The 20,645-nt window shown below is 38.6% G+C and overlaps 1 protein-coding gene across 1 annotated transcript in view; it reads left to right on the top strand.

The window, feature by feature from the left end:
* Nucleotides 1–20,645, top strand: part of ABCD2 (ATP binding cassette subfamily D member 2) — a 39,103-nt gene continuing 18,458 nt past the window's right edge. The window contains exons 1-6 of the mRNA XM_021539108.3: nt 1–1,145; nt 2,468–2,648; nt 7,092–7,213; nt 10,028–10,196; nt 13,279–13,373; nt 14,797–14,942. Coding sequence (XP_021394783.1) covers nt 222–1,145; nt 2,468–2,648; nt 7,092–7,213; nt 10,028–10,196; nt 13,279–13,373; nt 14,797–14,942 — 1,637 coding nt within the window. The 5' untranslated portion in view covers nt 1–221. The remainder of the gene's footprint in view (nt 1,146–2,467; nt 2,649–7,091; nt 7,214–10,027; nt 10,197–13,278; nt 13,374–14,796; nt 14,943–20,645) is intronic.

The raw sequence follows: 20,645 nt of genomic DNA, 5'->3' as shown, positions 1-20,645 counted from the left end.
GCGGGGCGGGCTGCGCCGCGCGGGGCTGCGTTGTGCAACGCGCCGCGCTTTGAAGGCACCATCACCCCGGGAGGCAGCGCTCACTCGGCATCTGTCACGGCAGGGCGGCCGGCGGCGGGCCGGGCCCAGCGCCCCGATGAAGACCCGGCGGGACCGGCCTTCCCAGCGAGCATGAGCCACCCGCGCTAGGAGCGGCACGTAGCGGTGCCGAGGCGGGCAGGATGGCCCACATGCTGCATGCGGCAGCCCGGCGGGTGCAGTGGAGCAGGGCGGGCGCCGCGAAGAGGGCTGCGTGCCTGCTGGCCGCGGCGTACGGGCTCAAAATCCTCTACCCCATCATCCGCGGGCGTGTAAAGCGGGCGAGCGGCAGAGGCGGCGCGCACGATGAGAGGGGCCGGGCGGTCCCGCACCGCGCCGGCAGCCGGGGCAGAGCCTCTCCGGCCGTGGACGCGGAATTCTTCAAGCAGCTGCTGGAACTCCGTAAATTGTTCTTCCCGAAGCTGGTGAGTGCCGAGCTGGGCTTGCTCTGTCTTCACTCGTTTGCTCTGGTATCCAGGACCTTCCTCTCCATCTATGTGGCCGCCCTCGATGGAAAAATAGTGAAGAGCATTGTGGAGAAAAAGCCCAGGAGCTTCGTCTTCAAGTTAATCAAGTGGCTGATGATCGCAATCCCAGCAACTTTCGTGAACAGCACCATACGGTACCTGGAGTGCAAGCTGGCCCTCGCCTTCCGCACGCGCCTGGTGGATCACGCCTATGAGACCTACTTTGCCAACCAAACTTACTACAAAGTGATCAGCATGGACGGGCGCCTGGCCAACCCTGACCAGTCCCTCACCGAGGACATTACGATGTTCTCACAGTCCGTGGCGCATCTCTACTCCAACCTCACCAAGCCCATCCTGGATGTTGTGCTCACCTCCTACACCCTCATCCGCACAGCACGGTCCCGGGGGGCCAACCCCATCGGGCCCACAGTCCTGGCTGGTCTCGTCGTCTATGCCACGGCCCGCGTGCTCAAAGCCTGCTCGCCCAAGTTTGGCAAACTGGTGGCTGAGGAGGCTCACAAGAAGGGCTATCTGCGCTTCATACATTCACGCATCATTGCCAACGTGGAAGAGATTGCCTTTTACCGAGGGCACAAGGTAAGGAGGAGAGAAATCGGAAGCACTAGGGTCGCTCCTGCATGCCGGGGTGGACTCATGCTTCCCCTAATACCCTTCTTAACATTTTGGGTCCCTCTGACATTTAAACTTGTTTACAGCCTGGCACTTCCCATTTCTTAGGAAGTCTCACAAGCAATGTCTCGGGGGAACAAATCACAGTTCCCTTGAACTCTGACAGTGTTGTGGTTTTGCAGATGGATTTTATGCTTATCTAGAAAACTAATCTACATTGCTGTGTTTTCCCCACCCAGTCCCTTCTGATGAACTTTTCCAGACTTTTTTTTCCAAACATGTGTATGAACCACCATATTTAATTCAGCAGAAACAGCAACCATGGCACACCAGAAACTCTGTGATGGCTCAGAGCATACTACAACCTTTGACACTCTTTCACATAGACAAGCAAAGATGTAGTCACCAGTCTTAAAATAGCATAAGTACAGTACTTCTGCAATCACAGTTACATAAACTAGTAGCTTGTTTTAAAGCCACCTTATTAAGGGACTCTTCATATTTTTATTAGAAGTAAATTTTGGCTGTAATACCTTTCCAACATGATTGGGAAAAAAGTTGTTTCATGCAAGGTGAAAATGAAAGCTGGAAACCAGCCTGAAGTACTACTCTTTCAGTTCAAGCAATGGTTATATAACATCAATGGTTTATTTTTGAAGACAGAATCGTTCTCAAAAGCTGCCTCTAGTAATGTTTTAAGTGCAGCTAAATTAAACATTTTCTCAATTCCCACATATATGGGCTTGAACTGAATACATATCCACTTGCAACTGCCTTTGACTTCTTAAACCTCCTGGGATAGTTCTCTCTTTGCTCAGACTGCTTGCAAAAACAAGCAGCGTTTCAGGAATCAACTCTGCAACTTTAAGTCACTGAAGATAAATGATCCCCAAATGCTTTCCAGTATAATTTTCGGTTGCTGTGAAACTCTACAGCTGCAACTTTATTAAAAGGATGTGAAATCTATCTTATTTTGATTGTTAGAATTAACTGTTGTGACTGCTATGTTGTTCTTGTATGTATTAGAGATCTTAAAAGAGTTGAAAACCTTCCAATGCTCTGTCAAGGGACAACGGTGTAAATGAGAACCAGGTCCACTGATTTCCATAAAGCCGTGCACTTTTGCTGTGAGACTGCAGCACACTGAGTGTAAAGTACCACATGGCAGATGTGATTCAGAAGTGACAACTCTGGGTACCCCATTATTTCACGTACCCATGTGAACATATCTTGTGCTACATGTCCATCTTTGTTTCATTGTATAAATTACTTTATTATTTTAACTGTAGGTAGAATTGAAACAACTGCAAAAAAGCTACAAGGATTTGACAGATCAAATGAATCTCATTTTGTCCAAACGTTTATGGTACATCATGATAGAGCAGTTCCTGATGAAGTATGTCTGGAGTAGCTGTGGTATGATCATGGTCGCTGTGCCCATCATCACCGCAACAGGATTTGCAGATGGTGGTAATAACATCTTTTTTAACATCTGATTTCTAAATGTTTCTTTAAAGTTATGTCCTCAAAAGACCGTAGTTCCCTTGAGTGCTGTTCACATTGGTTTATTTTTCACAGACTTTCTTAAAACATCTGTGTCTTATGTATAAGTTGCAAGCATAGCAAGTCAGCTGAGCAAATGATCCAACTTAGAGTGTGTGATAAATAGCATGAAGTCAGGACTTAGAGGATCCTTGTATCACACAAGATTGTAATGATTATTGCAGTCTCCTTTTTCATTAGTCACTGTTGGAATGGCAGGCTGGTTTTTGCAGTATCTCCTTTTGCAAACGATAATATGAACTTTCCTAGAGTGCTTATCTTCTCCTTCCATAAACCATAGTGTAATTATAGGTAATTATAGGTAATTTTTCTCTTATTGTTGACCTGTTGGAAACCGCTGATTTTCCCTGACTCTCTGGGAGAAGAGAAGGAAAAATTCAGATTCCAGGTTAGGACGGTATAATTTTTGACATCTTATCACAACTTTCCTAGAAGTTAAATGAGACTCAAATAATGTTGTTATTGCAGATGCTGTTAAGGAAAAAAAAAAAAAAAAAAAAAAAAAAAAAAAGGAGAAAACAGGAGAGAGCAAAAAAGAAAGGTATTAAGGAGGGCTGTTGGTTAATTTGGTTTAACAAGCTTCCTCATGAACAATTAGAACTTACTATATTACGAATTTCATAGGATTCCTACAGCATGAATCCTGCAAAGTCTTCAGAATGATCAGTTCTCAATTGTGTACTTTGAATTAGGAATGAGCAAATTCTTCTCTGCACAGTAGTTCTGTTTCTTTCATGGAAGTTACATTCCAAATCAGGACTGTCCAAGTGGACACGCTTGGTGTGAGCTGTAGGATGGCTTTGTGCAGTGCCCACGTGGTTTAGTTGTTTCACTAAAAAGTTGTGCTGGTGCAGGGCTGGGTGCTCAGCTCCCTGAGCTGCTGCCCATCACGTGCCTTAGGAGGGCACTATATCAGCACCCTGGCTGGCATTCTGGGAACAGCTTCCAAAATATCAGGATGTCTTGTTCCAAACTGAAGAGGCTGTACAGAGGCATTTCACCTCACAGTGAAGGTTATCAGCACAACAGAAAAAGTGATAAGAGTCTTTCTGCTGAGATGGGAATGGGTACAATCAAGAAAAGGAGCATTTAACCACATGTTGTAAATAACTCCTTGGTATTAGAGCATGAATAAAAAAGGACTTGTACTCATGCTAAACTAAATAACATTCCTGTTACTCATGTTTATTCTTTTGTTCTCGTAGCTTTTTTTTTTCTCCCACATTTCAAATGTGGGAGCAACCAGCAACCTAAACTATTAAAACACAGGGTTTAGTATTGAGTCTTGGGGCTTACCATAGTGGTGGTTCACAAACATAATACTGGCAGCACTGTCAAGACCAATTTGAGGTACTACAGGTATTCAAAGAATCAAGCACACCAGAAATTACCTGCTTGGGAAAACAGTGCATTTTGCCTCAGCAGATCAGACGCAAATTTGTTAACATCTCAAGGAAGAGGTAGTCGATTTCAAAATAACAATCCTATTGCTTTAGGATGAGTCAAAAAGGACAGGGAAATGTACAAAACTGGTACCATGGCCAATTTGGGATTACAGGTGTAAAGCCATACATTTTGTTCACTTCTTCAGGAAGGAGAAAGAAAAAGTAAAAAAATAATTCTTCAGTAATAAGAAAAAAGAACCTTCTTTGACAGCAATACTTTTAACTGAAATTTAAAAATTATGTTATATATTTCAGTGAAGAATTTAGGTGGCAAAGACAAGATTTCTCTTTGATAACATTTCTCATTCTTTTTGTATTAAATCATATTCCAAATGTTGTGTCTCAGTTTATAGAGAGTATTTGGAGAGTTTGTGGAGACTATTTTTTGAAGTAAGACTTGGATTTCTCTAGACATGGTGAACATTTATTTTTGTTTATAAAATAAGTGTGACTATCAATTAAATAAATGAAGAGGAAAATGGACGTGTTAGCTTCTGTATGAAACAGACTGTCTATCTGTTAAAATGTGACATTTTCAAACACAGGAGGCCAGCCACATGAAATATATTTTGGACAAAAAGTTAAAGAAAAATTATATTGGTGGGTTATATAAGAGTTTGTCTTTTGGGGCTGTGAAATGCTCATAAATTCTATATAATTTCAATTTTTTAAATACCTCTAATCTGACTGATGCAGTGACTTGCAAAGATCCTTAAACTCTTGCTAGATGAGCTGGCCTGGGTGCTGGAAGCAGCCATCAGTACATACTGCATTTACATGAGGGAGGAATGTTGCATTGATGTAGTTAAACCATAACTGATTCCTAGAGGATTATTTGTGGTGGTTCTATATAGCATAGGCTGCATGTGCCATAATCCCAGCAAGATCAGCAAAAATTGATTGTGTCAGAAGTAAACAAATTTCAAAACATCTTTTACTAATGAATTAACTGAATTCTTCTTGGAGTGTATTCTTCTTGGAGTGGAAATAACGTTTTGAAGTGAGAGCCACATCAGTAAGAATTTTGTAATCTCTCCTTTGCAAGAGCTTTTCTGTATTTTTTTTTAAAACATGTCTCTCATTGTGTCTCAGCAAGATGCATACAAGTAGTTGACAGTGTGCTGATATAGAACTGAAGAGAAAAAACATCATAAGTAGAACCAGGAAAAATAACATAGATGTTTTATGTGTTTATACATACACACACACACACACACACACATATATGAAAAGTTATGATATAGCAATTTTTAAGTTTTTCATTCACTATTTCACTGTATTTCAGTGAAATACAGTGAAATAATTAATTCAGTGTAATTATTATTATATTAAATCATTACTCCATTGTCCTTCACTGTAGTAATAATTAAATAAGAAATAATTACTATATAATTAATAATTTGTTAATATATAATTAATTATATATTAAATAATTATTCCAGTGTATTCCACTGTAATACAGTATATTGCAGTGATCTAGTTATGTAGGAATCTTTCATGAATGTGTAAATGAAAACAGAATAACATTTAAATTTAACGAGTAAAGACAGAAAGATGTGTCTGACTTTGGTACTGCCTGTAGATTCTCAGACACCAGATTTCTAGAATCTGATTTGTGAGGGAAGTGAGAGTAAGAAAATGCTGTTTGCTCTACTCTTGCATTGCTTGACTTAGCCTATGAAATTTATGGTTGCATTACACTTGCAAGGAATTCCTCCTAGATTTTCCTGATCATGAGCACTGTGGAAACATGGATGCTAGTAAAAATTGCTAGTACAGGAGTTGCCACAGTGGATCTACTTATTACCCTGCCTAGAATGATTCCTAGCATCAGCTTAGTTTAAAAAAGAAGCTTAAGAAAGACTTTACAAACTTCAGGAAAAAAATAATATCTAGATCCCATTCTGCAAAAGATTTAAGCAATTTATGGAAATACATATAAAGTTATGTGATGCAGAAAACCCTTTAGATCTTTCATTGTAAATTTTATATGTGGAAAATTTTTAAGAGTGGTTTGCTACACTACTGGTTTACTACACCAGTGATTTGTAATTGCAATTATAAACACTGAAACAACATTTAGCTTCCAAATAGTCAGGCACTTCTTTTTAAATCTTGTTTCCTTCGGGAAACAAACTTGCAACTTGAATCTATGAGACCCATGGTAGCAAGATGGTATATGTAGATATGTTAAGTATACTTAGTTCTCATATATCTCCTATAAATTCTGCTGCTGTTTTCTCTTTACCTAATGCTGCTGACATTCTAATGAGTCCTTTCTTTGGAGCAAGAATATTGTTGTTAACAGGATTCAGTTTCATAAATAAAGCCTCACAACTTTGTTGTGAGGCTAGATGAAGAAAGAAACATCATTGTGAGGGAGAGTTATCCTACTGAAACCATGCCTTTGATACCAAGAGAGTTTATTGCTTTCTTACAGAAATGTAATAGTGTTGCCAGATTTACACTGTGAATGTGAATGGTTCCTTCTACACAAAGTCAGTAAATAAGTAAGGTTGAAAATTAATAATCACAAAGACGTTAAAAATTATGTTCAAAATCTGTTTCAGATCATTGCTTAGGTTTCACTTTCTTAATATTTTGAAAAATTCATGTTGTATGATGACACATTAAAAGGAAAATGATCCATGTAGATAAATAGATAAAATAACAGGATGTTTTGCCTAACAAGATTAATTCCATATGCTCCCACTTACTCTTTTTGACTAAGCTATGGTAGTTACATTCATCAGTTCTTTTTGAAAGGTTGTCTTCATAGAGTTAATTTTTTTCTTAAAAAAAGAAAAAAGCTGCTCTATAGTAGCTCACATTGCAACAATAATTTAGTTTGTAGAGATAATTATCAGCAGAATATTTTAACAAAACTTTTTGTTTTTACATTCAGAATTGGAAGATGGGCAGAAACAGGCAATGGTTAGTGAAAGAACAGAAGCTTTTACTACATCACGAAACTTGCTGATCTCCGGAGCAGATGCTATTGAAAGGATTATGTCTTCATACAAAGAGGTACTGTACATCCTGCATGCATGAAACAGAAGAGAAAAAAAAACCCAACTATTTGTATTTAATATAAAATGTTAAAAAAGTAGTGCAGTTTTTAAAGGCAAATTCTATTGCAATTAAATACATGGAGATATTTGAACTGGTAGTTTAATCTTTAGGGTTAAGTTGACATAGAGTCTAAAGTGCGCAGTTGCCTGTATGGTGCAATGTGTAATGTCATTTTTAATACTTGAATTCAAATGTCAGCAGAGAGCATTGAAATTCCTGGAATGTCAGTGATAAAGGTTCAAATTCCTCTTATGTTTGGAGCACAGTCCTGAATTTGGGCTGTCTGCCATTTGTGTACTGGGACTCTTCTGTTAGAACTGTCATAAAAGCATATAATAATTTAGTTGTAAGAGTCTTTAAAGGTCTTCTACTCTTCTACTCTTCTCCTCCAACCCCCACCCCCCATGAACATCTTAAACTATTGTTGGATTGCACGGAGTCCCATCCAACCTGACCTTGAATGTTCCAGAGATGGGATGTTTCCACCGCACTGGGCAACCTGTTTCTGTATGAAAAACAAGGATAATTGAATACTTATTTCTGTGCCACTTGAACTGTAAGGCAGTTTTCAGTATCTTGTGAACCTGTTAAACCTGTGAACCTGTGAGTAATTTTTCAAAATAGAGAAATTTTAGCAAGAAAAAGTTCATCATGGGAGTACAAGTGGTCTAGAAGTACAGAATGTTTATCTAGAAGATCAGAGATGTTGTTTCAGGTCCTTACCCAAATTCCAGTAAAGCTATGCTTTAATCTGTTGTTTCTCTTGTGGATTTCTTTAAATGCCAGCTGTTAAGACAAAGGAAAGTGAGTCAGTGCTGTTAATCTCAACATTTCCTTCTGAATATTTGTTCTTCATATTTTAATTGGTGTTTGCTCGTCCCTTTGGTGGGAACCCCTTTTCCCAGTGCAGTGCGAGGAGGAGCACATTGGCTAGGCAGCTAATCAAAGACTATGGATTCTGCTATTTGGAATCCAGCCATAACAGCTACAGCTTTGTAAATTGTCAGAGGAGGGGTAGTTTGGCACCTTCAGATACAGACTTTGACAAAGCCAGTGTCTGTGCTGTTTTCAAAAGTCCTTCTAATGGGCTGTGATTTTTAACCTATTCTCTTTGAGCTGTTTCCCTGCTTCATCTCTGGTGTCAAGATACTGCCAGATAACCTATCATACACTGATGTAAAACGTGTTTTATTTTCAGCATTTAAGTAATATATATAATGTGCATGAGGACTTAGAAAAAGTTTATTTTTTTTGGCAAAAAAAGTACCCACAAAATAGTAGAGGAAGAACTGAACAAACTCACTTTGTCTATAACATGGTAAGATATTGAGACAGCATGAGACCAAAGAGTGGTTCAATGAATTTCCACCTTAATTTTACATTTATGCTTCTCTTCAAAAGACACTGAGTACTTCAGCCACATTGTCGCTCCCATTTTGTGACTCAGGCAGTTTCCAAAGCACAGTGTACTTCAAACCACGTGAAGTGGTAGTGCAGTTCCAGTTCTTGCCCACTTCCTCCACCAGGGCAGTCTCCTTCAAGTCAGTGTAATTCACTGTGCAGATGGAGTGGGCTCAACTTTTCTTTGCAGTCAATGGTTTAGGTGGTAGTATTTAGTGTTTGAACAAAGTGAGTTTCTACAGTCATGGAATAGAAACTTACTACATGTTATGGTTCTCCTGGGGTACAGCTGGTATGAGTTTCATTTATCACATGCAGGATTCTCTCCATCATCCTGTGGTGAAATAATGGCCCTGTGGCAAGAGCTAGTACTCACTTCTGAGTCTGGCACAAACAGTGAAACTTACAGAAGACTTATGGAATTATTTCCAGTTCTTTCAAATAATCTTAGAATTATGTACACCATAGTGGGTGAACTCAGTCATGGGGTGTACATATTTAACCACAGCAAGCCAAGGATTTTATAATCTTGATCTAATTTTGTGGCTATTCTTGTCCTTTCTTCATTTTGTATAAAAATGTATCCTTTTAAAACCATCTAATAATACTTTTAAAATAAAAGGCCTTGGCTTAATTCTTTACTACCAGCAGATGGAGGCAGTTCTTTGGTAGCTCTTAAAAATCCCATAAATATGGAATTACGAGGTGCAGAGATCTGTTTTTTCTCTCTTCACCAGGTGAAATTTGTGACAAATGGACCAAAAAAAAAAGGAAATGGAGAAAGCCTTTTAAGAGACCTCACCATCTTAAAAATGCCCAGTTCTATTCTGAGGTATCAGATTTAGCATGCAGTTGACAGAAGACTCATTTCTGGTTTGTACTGTATTTTAGGTTAGGGTGGCCTGATGCTGCCTCTTTTACACAGAAAAGCACACTTCTCCCACTGGAGGTTTCAGGAATACAAGCAAGTAAACATAAGGAATTATAGATGCCATTTTTTTCTCACTTCTGTGGACTTCTGTTTTTGCTGGAAAATGCAGAGATTTTTATTTTTTTTTCTTGTGTACCAGCCTCTTTGTTTTCAGATATGTTAGTAGTTGTTCTCATTCATTGAAAATTACAGAAATCAGCCGTCTCTACAACCTCTTCATTTACTTGAGTGTTATCATAGCTTACATGGGCTTAACTCAACTGTCCTGTCTTCTGATTGGTAGGTGCTACAGGTGGCCTATGGGTTAGCACAGAATTTCAGGGAATGAAAATCGATAGGTGTTGATCAGCATTGTTGCTCATGTTGATCTTTGGCCAAACATTTAATTTGTAGAATTTGAGAAGTCTAACTGAAATGAGGCATTTGTTGTTTCTCAGGTCACTGAGCTAGCAGGCTACACTGCCCGTGTCTACAACATGTTTTCAGTCTTTGACGAGGTGAAGAGAGGCATCTACAAAAGAACTGCTGTTATTCAAGGGTCTGTAAGCAACAGCAGGAGTGAAGATAAGGCAGAGTTACACATTGATGGGCCCTTAGAAATCAAAGGTAATTAATTCATATTTGTATGAATTTCCCAGGGGTGGTGGGGGAGGCATGGAGCAGTGGGACAGGAGGTATACAGAGGTTTTTTTTCTGTAACTAATCAGCCTCTCAGCCTTAATGCCCCAGAGGTCATGTTGCCTTTCATTTTAACCCCCTGCTTCCTTATAACTCTCTCCTTATGGTGTGCTTTTCTAATACACAAAATGGCTCTAATGTTTTCTGTAAAAACTTTTAATAAAAAGGCATTTCAGCTATACTATTATATGTGATGGTGATGTTAGTATTCTTACACTGACAGTGTCTGTTTTCCTCAAACTATTCATTGTTTTTCAGAAAAAGCTGAGAGTGTAACATTTTCATCTTCAACCATCACATTATTTCCTTTGAGTAGGAGGAAAAAAGATTGGTTTCCCCAAAAATACTGTGCTTTCCATGTTTAAAGATCAGCCTGTGCTCATTTTTTCATAATTTAGTGGGAATCTTCAACTGAAAATGACAACTTTACCCTTCTCCCCATATCCCAAATGATATGATCAATATATACTTTTTCCCTCCTGACCTGTGTTTTTCTGGTGCCACTGTCTTTCTGTCTCCACCCTCCCTGTAGCCACCCTTCCTGGAGCATTTTCTATGTACATCCATTCCTTATTGTGCCACCTCTCTTTGTCTGTTGCATCCAGCTTCTCTCTGAGGTACTCAAAGGCACCTTTTGCAGTGGGTTTTTCCTCATTTTCCCAACATACCGTTTCTGGTACTGTCCTCTAAGGTGTGGAAAAGCCTTGTTATCTTCCTTTAGCTTTTGAAAAGTTAAGCCTCAGTAGAGTTACAAGCCCCAAAGGGCTCTTTGTGAAATAACTTCTTGCAGCAGTTTCAACAGTGCTGCCCTTCAGCTCATATTTCTCAAAGGTCCTCTGACAGGGTTCATCATTACAAAGTGTGATGCAGCATGGTGGATAGGTATGGAAATAGCTGATGTCTTAATCTTTTGTAGATCTTGGTAATACTTGGCTGATGTTAGAAGAAATGGCATTTTTTAACTGTTTCATTTTGTCATGTGCATGAGAAAAGGTTTGTAGCTCCTGGAGCAATGAAGTAATTTGGGGGCTCTTTTTAGATAACTGTTTAAAACCAAGACCAAATGCAGTTCAGATGTGCAAGTGTGCTCTTCGTGTTCCCTTTAGGTCTGCTATATCTAAACTCCACTCCTCTTTTCTCTGCAACCTTTTCCCAAGATTTCATTCCCCTACAGTCACTTTTCATCCAGTCTGAATTCCTCCTAAGCCATGGTGACTAGCATTTGCTCTTGTGTAGTTGTAGCTCCCAGAGGCAGCTAGCCAAGACCAAGCATTGTGCACAAGGATTTAAAAAGAATTTAGGCCAGATGAATCTAGGCCACAGGCTCCACATTTTTTATGACAAGTGCTACTGTAATACTGGTTTTCCTTCTTTATTTCGGTTGCAATACTTCAGAAATCCCTGAAGAGTGGATTGTGCATGATAAAAGTACATGTGCTCACATACCTGTGTGTGCCTGCGTTGTTAGAAAAGAAAAACCTTAATATTCCGCTTCCCCGATGGCTCTTTGAACATGTAATACTTATTTCCCTTTGAATAATCCAGTATGAGTCTTTGTAACTAAGCAATGTCTGTTTTGTGCCTTGCATTTACTGTTGTCAGTAAGTGTGAAAATATGAAATAATAATAATAATCTTCTACAGATAATAATATTCTCTTATAGCATATTTAATAATTCAGAATTTAAAAAATTTAACAGAATTTTGTACATCTTGTACAAATGCTGTCAAATTGTATTTCTAATTACACATAAATATACTTTAAAAGCATGCTAAAGTTGCAAACAAATGCTGTGAAATAAGGATTAGGAAATGAGAATTAAGTCTACTTAATTCTTACTAGCTTACTATATTTTATCATAGATTTATTTTAACTACAGTGTCTCCACTGTATCAAAGTAATTTCTTTTTAACAGAAAAACACTTCTTTCCTCATAATGTCATGCTGTTTTAAGGAAAATTTATTTTATGAAAAAAGAATGCTTGGACTGATACATGGCATAAAAAATTCTGCCCAGGTTGTTATAGTTTGGCAAAGTTAAAAGCAATAGAACAAAGCCTCTAAAGGAAGACTGTAAGACTAAACTGTGAAGAAAATGCTACAGAGCCTTCTATAATTAACTAACTAACTTGGTCTTTGTTACATTTTTCTTTGTTCAGATTAGTTTAAGTTATAAATAAACAGCTTTCTAATACAAAGAGAAATGTCTTTTCTTTGTATCTTGTCTATAAAGGTAATTTATAATAATTTTCTAGGAATCCAACTGTTTGGGTTCTGTTAGACAAGACCATTAGCAGGTGACTGAGAAGTTAGTTTCATTTTTTTACTCTTTCCAGGACAGTTGATATCAAAGTCCTTGTATTACAGAGTATCTGGATTTCCAATAGAGATTGTATATTTAATTTGCCAGGAGCCCAAATGCCAAGTGTATCTACCTGACTGAAATATTACATGAGTTTCTGCAAATGCTTACAAGACACATTTACAGTGTCTGTGGCATCAAAAAGAGATGGAAGCAAGCCATTAAATGTTTTCTCCTTTGCTCTCATTGCTGGAGGAGACTGAAAGATACTCCAACCTTCATAGCTGGTAGTGAGTCCTAATTAAATCCTCAAAGTTTAACTGGTTTGCCTGTGGCTAAGGCTGTCCTTGAGCTTTTTTACTGCTTGGTATTAAACAGCTATTTAAAACAGAATACAGAAAATACAAGAAGAATTTGAATGAACACATCTTTATCGTGCATCACATATTTATGATGAATAGTGTGCATTGTGTTTAGGATCAAATTTAGGTTTCATTGCACATTCTTGGCTACTGTTGACAGTGCCTTTTGGACTAGCTAAGATTTATTATCCAGATTTTCCATTGGGAAACCTGGAGCACATAAAAGAGCTGTCTCAAACACCAGTCCTTACTTGAAAATATACTTAGTTGTGCACAGAGGTTGTCACAAGTGATTGCTTAATGGAAGGTTTCACAAACTCTAATTTTTTGGTTTTTTTCTTTGTAGGGAAAGTAATTGATGTTGATCAAGGAATTATTTGTGAAAATGTTCCTATAATTACTCCGAATGGCGATGTGGTGGTTTCCAGATTAAACTTCAAAGTAAGATGATATGCAAGAATCTTCTGATTATTGCCATCACATTAACATAAACAGCACAGAATTCTTATACCTTATGTTAAGTACTTGGAGGAGCATATGGATAAAAGGGGAAGTCCAGAAAGGTAGGCATAGTAGCTCAATAGAGGCAGACATATGTAGTTTGTCCTGCTCAGAGAAAGAAAAGAGAGGATTTCTGTTGCTGTTGCCAGGTGAAAAACTGACCTGAGATTTTCAAAGGTGTATATGACAGTATGCATTCACCTTTAGTTAAATTCAATCAAAATGGGGTGCTTTACTCATAAAGGCTCCTTTAAAAGTCTGAGGCCACAGCAACAGTGAAAAAATCAAACCTGTAGTTTTTCCTGATCACCACAAAGAGCAGTTCTAACTAATAGCTGGCAGCATGGTTCACAAGTCCAGTTGGGGAGCATTTACTCAGCAGAAACTTGTATTGTTTTTAAAAACCTACTCCAGACACCTCCTAGTACCTGCTCACAATTTTAATGAGTGACCTTTACTGAATTGATCCCAAATGTATCCTGATCTTACGTTCCAGTGCAGATGTTGTTCTTTTTTAAAAAATTGAAGTCATCAGAAATAAATTTAACCATTCCAGCAGATCTTTTAATTTAGGTAAAGCAGGATTTTTCTTGAATTAGGAACTGGGAGGAAATGGTTCTAGCTATGGCAAAACTTGGAACAAACTCAGTGTAGGAATTTCAGAATTGTAAAATTACAAGAAAATTACAGTGATCTTGCAGACATTTCTATTTATTCATTTGTCTCAAGAGACAGAAACAAAATAAGGAAGTCAGTATATTTCTGTAAAACATAGATAATGACATTATGATTATGCATAAATATGCACTCATATATACACAGGGTAATAGTCAGATGAGTAAAAGAAAAATCACTTGTCATCACAACCAAGTTAACATAGGTAATAAGGTGGGAAATGGCAGTCTGAAGTAAAGTTTACAAATCACTTGATTGGCCTCCCATACCTGCAATTAATATCACAGATAACACAATACTGCTTGAAACACTGTTAACACCTTTGGACCTAATCTGCATTAGAACAATTGATTCTGACTGTGATGTATTGATGCTGTAATGTAATCATATTATATTACATTATGTGTATATAGTAATATATTACTATAAATATTACTGCTATATACTACTGTAAACATTAGTTTATAGAGATATTCAGATATAAAGGAAATTATTTTCATTATCTCAGCCCACATATTTTATCTAATGCTACTGTTTCCAGAATAGTTGCATGAATACATGCAGCTAATCAATGAAATTGGTTGATAATTTTATATAAATGCTTATGTAATCCTTCTTAGGGGTCTTAGAATCTCTTGTGCCAAATACACTATGTCATAATATCTTTGCATTTTCATCCCCTTTGCAGGTCGAGGAGGGGATGAATCTTTTAATCACTGGACCCAATGGCTGCGGAAAGAGTTCGCTCTTCAGAATTTTAAGTGGTTTGTGGCCTGTGTATGAAGGAGTTCTCTACAAGCCCCCTCCACAACACATGTTTTATATACCACAAAGGTATGTGTCTTGGTGAAAGGTGGTGCCTCTTACCTGGTTACAATAATTTTGACCCTTCTTCTCGTATTACTAATCTGTGATATGTAGATCCAAGTTAACAAGTGGTAAGTGCAACCTCAGGTGTATGAAGTGTGTTTATAAGGAGAGATCTTTTCTCATTGGTGATGCAACATGATTAGTCATCTGAAAGGGTTCAGATATACTTGTGTTGAAGCCTGTGTTCCTCAGATGGCTGAAGTCCTGGATAATTGGGATCATGGGAACAGGCTGGAGTCTGAAAGAAATTTGAAGTGGACCTAGTATATCTCAAATCTGATTTCTTTTAAAACAAAGGATTGAAACAAGTGAGAGTCGTTTGATTCTTAAGTATCAAAGTAACCAAAACTTAATTTTCACAATGCAAGACACAATCCTATCCAACAGTAACTGCAGATTGCCTTTTTAATAGTATGTGCTCATTTAACTAATGGAAGCTTTCTTTGTTGTGCTTTCTTTGTACTCTGACATGCTGTTGGACTCTCAGTATATACTCTTATGCAACTGTTTCTAGAATATCTCCTTAGAGACCTCTGACTATGTTGTTTTGCAAAAGCAAAGTCGAACACTGAATCTTTGCCTCCTGTAGTTCATTTCTTCTCATGGGCAAAAGAAGTATTCATGATAACAGTTTGTAGCCTTGTTTAAAAAGTACAAGATATTAAGATGAATGGAATATGCTGAATTGATCAGTAGATTTTCCTTGCATTAGGTGAAGCTAGCAAAGAACACTGCTTTATGATTTTTTCAAATATCTGTATAATTTATTGCTGGCAATTGTCATTTTTCTGATTCACTCAAGATGTTTATTCAGGAATTTGGGGCAAAATACTTTATTAAATGTTTTTAAAAAATCTCTTTCACTTGTAAGGAAACAGATTCTACACGTGTTGGCTCTCATTTCCTTAGTTTGATATAAGTGCCAGCAAATTTGCACACCTACATACCTGCAGGTTACATTGACAACAGCACAGGAATATTCCTCAATATCTCTGCACCCTAAATTGAATAAATCTCTAATTACCACTGAGTTATTGATATAAATGTTTAATAATTTTCTGTCTGCTGTGTCATATTGTCTAATTTGCATGGAGAAATGCCTCCTGCAGTCTCTGTTAGTTCCATAACTTTTGATCATGACTCTTGAGTCTTCCTAGCACAGCACATATCTAAAATGTCCATCAGCATTTTCTCTTTCTTGAGGAGTGATTCCCATAGAGCCTGGAGTAATACACTGTAATTCTTTCTCCTCATCCACTGTCACTGCTCTTTCTCTCCAGCTTGCTTTTACTGTAATTTGGGTTTTTTTGTGAGAGGTGTCATTTTTCAGTAGCATGCATGGTTTATTTGTTATTCTGTGTGCCATTCTAGTAGAAGACCTACCCACTTTCTCAGCAGTCACAGCAATGGTCCAATCCTGTATTCTCTCTCCCTTGCTATTGCTCATTCAAGTAGATCTCTAACATTTCTTTCTTTCAACACCAGGGTTATCAAATGCTACAAGGGTGGCAACCGAAGATAAACTAGTATCAAATGTTGTTTGTTCTTTCATTTAAAATTTATATACCTATGTCTTGCTGCCTTCTTAATAATGCTAGGGCAGTCTAGAATAGAACAGTTTAAAGATTTATCTGGCCCTCCTGAGCTGTTTGGTATTGGATACATCTGCTCTATTTCTGGTATTTTATTTAGGGTTTGTTTACAAGTATTTTCCTATTTGGTATTTTTCTTTCTATATTCTAAAAATATCTTTGGATACAAAACAAAATTGCATCAGCCACAGAGGTATTTTTCCTCTCCTTACCTCTGTTGAGTAATCCAAATGTCTGATGTGATTTGCCTCAGGTAGTCCAAGGATATTCATCATGTGGATGAATGAAGCAAGAATGTTTCAGTTCTAAGTGATGTAAATAACAAAGTGATTAAATAAAAGTAAATTTTACATTATAAGCACGTGAAAATTTGAAGATTATAGTGCAACTAAAATGTTGTTTTAAGCACGAAGTAGTTATTAGTGGCCACTCTCATCCTGAAACAGTTCTTGATTGTGTAAACAATTTAATATTGACAAATTGCTGTGTTTCCCTTTCAGATGTGCTCTATGACATACATATATTTGTGCAAATGGAGTATCTATGTGGTTCTTCTGTATCAGACTACTTTCTTGTTAGTGTGTGGTCTGCTGGAGAAGTAGACTGAACAAAGTGCTGTGCAAATGCACCTCTGCGTGTTCTGTTGCCTCATCTCGTTTAGCTTGGCTCAGATGTCTCTGTCCTGTGTTGTATTTTGTTTTCAGCTAATACTGTTCTGTCTTTAACTATGATTGTTTTAGTTGAGTCAGGTGGAGTTAAGCTGTACTCTGCAGATGCCAACACTGCACCAGTGGTTGCAATTGCCCTTCAGCATTTTGCTGACAGTGCATCACCACACTGACTTGTTCCTTCGATACTTTGCCATTAGTTAATACCATACTGTACAGATACCTGCTCCCTGGCACACTGGATCTGTCTGTGGACTTGCTATTATCAAGTTCGTGATGGTCCTTTTCCATGTGTTTATTTCCAAAGTTCACCACTTATCTGACAAAAGAGAAAAAGGTCTCTGATAGATAAGCATTAACAAAAAACATAACACAACACACTTCATACTGTATGCAATAGTTTGCATACTATTTTGCTATAGACATGGTTTAAAGATTGCCTGCTACTTTGTATCTTATTTTTCCTCTTTTAAGATTAATCAGTTCCAGACAGTTTACCTGAGTTCTGCTGTTAGAAACTGCAGTCTGGCATCTGAGAGGGCTGTCAGGCTCTCTCCTTGTCCAGGGCACAGCTTCTTCCATTTCATCTTTTTGTCATTCCTATAGAAATTCTTGCACTTATCCTTCCTGATTGATGAAAGTTCCATCTTGCCTCATCTAGAACAGAAAAGTTCTTGCCTTGCTGCCCTCTAGGTTGGTGGAACCTTTGCCTGCCAGGATCTCTATGAAACCTCTCCATTTCCACTGAAGGCTCACTCAGAGCTGTAAAGTTTAAATGTTTATTATTAAGTCTGTGTGCTGACTGCTCACAAGTAATGGCAGTACCTCTTGGTAGGACACTTTGTACAAAATTCACCAACCCTGATAGTCAGAGGTGGAAAATGGTTTTGTGGATTAGCTGTTACTCCCCCACAAGCCATGCCAGATGTCTTCTCTACCGTCCAGACACAAGACTCAGCTGATTAAAGCACAGTTTTTAGGTATTTTCTATTATTAAGGAAAGTGTTGCATAAATTCCAGACTGAAGTATAGTCAACTGCTGCACTGGGGCTTGCCTTAGGTTTAAAATATATTTACATAAATCCAACATTTAAGGGCTACTGCTAAACTGATCTTTGTGAAGGACTTCAGCATTCTCCAGGGTTTTGGTCCCTCAGTGCCTTCAGACTGGGGCATATCTGGAGCAAACTGTGGCTATGGGAGATACCAAGAGGACCAAATGTAGGTGAGGAATTGAGACATGTTCATATATACTCAACTTCTACTCCAGTCATCTATGTACCAGACTGTTTATGAAACTTCATTCAAAAGCTAAGAAAAATAAGCTTTGAACTTTTTTTAAGTACATAGTCAGATTAAGCTTGACAAACATTTTGTAATTACAAAGCCATTAATAAGAAGCCATTCAGTAAGAACTGAATACATGGCTGGTGTTTATAGGATCTATCCTGCAAAACAATGACAGTCTGTTTAATCTGTGCTTGTTTCATTTTGCTGATACAAGCAGTTCACAGAATCATAGCATGCCTTGGATTAAAAGGGACCTTTAAGACCATTCCAACCCCCTGCCATGGGCAGGGACACCTTTCACTGGACCAGATCGTGCAAAGGCCTGTCCAGCCTGGCCTTGAACATTTAACTTCTTTTGTGGATAGTAATTTAGTTTTGTTAGTAGTGCCAGGGGAACAAATTCAAAATGTAGTTTTGATAGTAGTACCAGGGGAACAAATTCACCTAGAGGTTAACTGAGGATTTGGTGTAGCTTAGCAGTGGTATAGACAAAGTTGCATGTTAGGGAGTAATATGGTGGTTGCATTTACATGATCTAGTTTCTGCACTAAGCTCCCATTACTCTGTCCAGCTTGAGCAGTTACCTCCAGCTTAATGCACCTGCCCTGAAACTGTGCTATAAAGGATCTGTGACAGATGAACAGAATGGCAACTGTTTATTATTTCAATAATATTTTACGTAGGAGCTTCATAAAGCACGTTTCAAATGCTATATGCATATCAAGTAATGAGAATCAATTTGGTTACCTAACAATGGGAAGCACTGGGAAACATAAACTATGAAATCTGCCTGACATAAAAAGCTTGATATGAAAAGACTAAAAGGATGCTGGCTTTTGTAAGGGAAGAACACCTGAAGGCTCTAATAACAACTGGTATCAACTTCCCTGAGAATAAGTCCTTTCTCCTCCTTCTTACTATAGTTTTCAATCAGAAACTCCATTATGGTGCCCTATGCATTTAAAAATCCAGGTAGTAGACATAGCCAACACCTCCTTCTTGAAGTGAAGGTAGTAATTCTTGCCATGCCCTTTAGGCTTTGCCATTTTCCTGACCCTGTGTCTTGGGATCCAAAACTCCAGGACTCCAAGGTCATTCAGCCTTCTCCCAGCTTCTCCATGGTCTGCTCACTCTGTCACATTTCTGAAGTTCTGTGTTTAACTGCCTGCAGGCTAAACCTGTTTGCCCAAGACCATGTCCAAATAGCTTTTGAATATCTCCAAGGATGGAGACTCCCCAGCCTCTCTGGGTGCTTGATCACCCTCACAGTGAAAAATTGTTTCTAGATGCTCATTTGGCATCTCCTGTTTCAGTTTGTGCCCATTAGCTCTGATCCTGTCACTTGACACCAGCAAGAAAAGCCCAGCTCTGTCCTCTCCACCCTCCTTCAGGTATTTATATAAGTTGATAAGATCCCCTTGAGACTTCTCCAGGCTAAACACTCCCAAGTCTCTTTCATCATAGGAGAGATGCTCCAGTCCCTTCACCAGTTCTGTGGTACTTGAATCCCATCAAGATTCATCCATGCCAGGAACCCAGCACTGTGCAGCATCAGACAGACATCTAGTTACAGCACAGCATATGCTGTGCTTGGGCCCATCTGTGCTAAGGTTCTTTGGCACTGTGCTAAGGTTCTTGAGCACTCTGGTAGGATTTTCTTAGGAGTAAACAATGCCATTTGTTGCTTTTACTGTCAGACCAAAGGATGTTACCATGAGAGCATGCTGCTTCACTTCAAGATAAAGACAAGGACAAGCCAGCGGTGTTATTGCTGGTGTCAGGTGGGAGCTGCTTGCAGGCTCCTCTGTGAAGATCAGCTGACAAAGTTTATCCTGCAGCCAGGAGATAGGTGCAGTGCAGCACAGGCCAAGCTGGATGTACAGCACAGCCCAGCACAGTGCAGCAAAGTACAGCACAGGCCCGTGGCCACTCAAGGCAACTTTTCCACAGATCACCAGTTCTGTAATGCACAACAGTCTTCAGCTGGGGTCACTGCAGCTGCTTGGCCTAGGTCCTAGGACCAGTTCACTGGAGAACACCATAGACTACAAAGAGGGCCAGGGGTAATTAACTCAGACTTACATGAGTGACTTCTAGGTGAGATGAGTCTTTTCTGC

Source organism: Lonchura striata, chromosome 1A, assembly GCF_050655825.1.
Source record: "Lonchura striata isolate lonStrDom1 chromosome 1A, ASM5065582v1, whole genome shotgun sequence".
Classification (NCBI taxonomy): Eukaryota; Metazoa; Chordata; class Aves; order Passeriformes; family Estrildidae; genus Lonchura; species Lonchura striata.
Note: the sequence above shows the minus strand (reverse complement) of the source record. Positions and strands in the feature narration are given on the sequence as shown.